Raw genomic sequence first — 2,288 nt, 5'->3', positions numbered from 1 at the left:
TGCCTTTGCCAGTGCTTTACTCCTATAGCAATAGAGAATTTCCCTTTATAAGACTTTTTTTTTTTTTTTTTTTTTTTTTTTTTTTTTTCAGGGCGCATTGGCTCTACATCCAGTAGCAGCTCGTGTGGCAGTTCAGAGTACAGTGGGGAGGTCATTCCACATCACCCAGGTGAGTTACATTTCATTTCACTCTCGTTTCAGCCCCCCACTTCAATCAATACTTCATTGCAACATCTTGACATGACATGAAGACATTTGCTCGTTATGCAATGAAGTTTGTACCCATATCGCAACTGAACACTCGTCTGATTGCTTCTGAATAATCAGCTGTTGAGGAATTTGTCAGTTACAAAAACGACTCATGCTTGCGTGCGTCCATCAGCTTGCATGTCTTTTTGTTTAAAGACTTTTTACCTGCAATTTGCGTTAGTGTCTACCTCATTGTGCCCTAAATCCATTAGAAGATTAGGCAGGCGGCGCGTTGCTCATTCTGACCTGTTTAATTATGCTTTAGGTCTGCCCAAACAGGATTCTGGGCATTGGTGGTCCAGTTTCTTCTTTGGGAAGCAGAACCAGCCTGGTATGGGAACTCTTACTGAGGAAGCTCAGCAGAAGTGAGTCACTGGATTGAGTTTCTCCCAAGCTGGTGCATGTAACACGAAGGCCTTGCCAAGTGCTGATGCACATTTAATTGCAGATTTCATGACAAGGGGTGCTAGTTTGACATCAGTTTTTAAATTCTAAATCCCTTAATCTGATTGGCTCTCTGCAGGTCAGGTGTGGTGAGTGTGACCAATGGGCAGGTGACATGTATTGCCCGGGAGATGGTGATGAGGCAAGCGAGTGAAAGTAGCGATGGAGGCAAGTCGGAGGCGGGGAGTTCTCCTCATTCCTGAATCAGACACCGGATCAGGACACCAACGCTAGGGGACGGAATTGGCTCCCCTTTTTTTTTCTGTATTAATTTCCCATCCATATAATGGGCTGTTTTAGTATTTCTTTTTTGTTTTGTTTTTTGTATCCATTGTTTTATATATCACGTAATAAATGGAAGAGCTGAAACTTGCAAAAAGATTTTGTACATTTTTACACATCTGTAACGCTGATGGAAATGTTTTTGTTACTTGTCTTATTCTGTGTTTTTCAGCACAATAAATGGTCTTAAACAGCCCAATACTGCTCTTGGACATTTGTTCGTTTCTGTATTCTAAAGAAACCATACCATATTATCTCCTTTTACAGTTAGAATACTCTATACATTTTAATATTCACACAATATATATAATGTATATTTATTGACCACATGTATAAACGTTTATTAAAAGCTGCATTTCAAGTGCAGCAAAAATCAAACGCTTAAATATGACATTCAGCTTTTTTCCCACCACTATAGTGGATTGGAGATGCTATTTGTAGTATGCACATAGTTGTTTTCATATGACATGGGCAATTGTGTACATGTACAACAGCATGTACTAATTTGAACGGCTCCCCCTTCTGCATTTTATTCATTTCATAAAAACAACGATTTGATTAAATAAGAATGCTGAAGCTACATTCAGTGCATCAGCATTTAAAGTGGACTTTGGCAAGGAGACCAACAACTCTTAAATATCACTGAGGCAGACGAAATGTCATGACAACTGCTCTTGAGGTCTTCTTCAGAAATTAATCAGATAAAAGGCAACGGTTAAATTTTTCAGGAATTAGCAGCAGGTCCTGTAATAAAGAGGTCTAAGGTGCTTGAGAGGAATAAAGCATTTTAAAAAATATTTCGCTAAACTAATGCATCACATTCTGAACACATGACACCTGTTTCATATCTTGACGTGTTCTGAAACCAAAAAGGACAGAGCAACTTTAAAATAAGCAAAACAAACAGACACGGTGTACATGGGAAACGGTCCATATGGAAAATTGCTTGCTAGAGATGACGTTGTAAAGCTTTGTTCCTATGTGTACATGGATTTTCCAGGTCACTAAGTTCTGATGGTTGGATAGATACATGAAAAAGCCTCTTTGTGGCATGCTGACTCTGTTCTTTTTCAGACATCACTTCCCCTTTGTTCGCAGCAACAAATCCCAACTAAGAGACTGTGACAGGTGCTGTGATTGGTAGTTTACTGGAGATGAAAAGAAATTGAATGCACTGATCAGTTTACTCAGTTGCCATATTGACTCTTTCTGGGGATATGTAGGGTTTCCATGTATGTGAAGGATAAAAGCTCTCCAAAACATTCAATGACGTCAAATTAATCTTGACAGTTAAATCTAACAGTATTGTATGT

General features: G+C 39.0%; 1 protein-coding gene across 1 annotated transcript in view; it reads left to right on the top strand.

Annotated features, from left to right (window-relative positions):
• ppdpfb (pancreatic progenitor cell differentiation and proliferation factor b) overlaps positions 1 to 1,174 on the top strand; it is a 1,961-nt gene extending 787 nt beyond the window's left edge. The window contains exons 3-5 of the mRNA XM_043225174.1: positions 92 to 169; positions 515 to 614; positions 773 to 1,174. Of these exons, the coding sequence (XP_043081109.1) occupies positions 92 to 169; positions 515 to 614; positions 773 to 896 (302 nt within the window). The 3' untranslated portion in view covers positions 897 to 1,174. The remainder of the gene's footprint in view (positions 1 to 91; positions 170 to 514; positions 615 to 772) is intronic.
• Positions 1,175 to 2,288: the final 1,114 nt, after the last annotated feature.

Source organism: Puntigrus tetrazona, chromosome 23, assembly GCF_018831695.1.
Source record: "Puntigrus tetrazona isolate hp1 chromosome 23, ASM1883169v1, whole genome shotgun sequence".
NCBI classification, from domain to species: Eukaryota; Metazoa; Chordata; class Actinopteri; order Cypriniformes; family Cyprinidae; genus Puntigrus; species Puntigrus tetrazona.
Note: the sequence above shows the minus strand (reverse complement) of the source record. Positions and strands in the feature narration are given on the sequence as shown.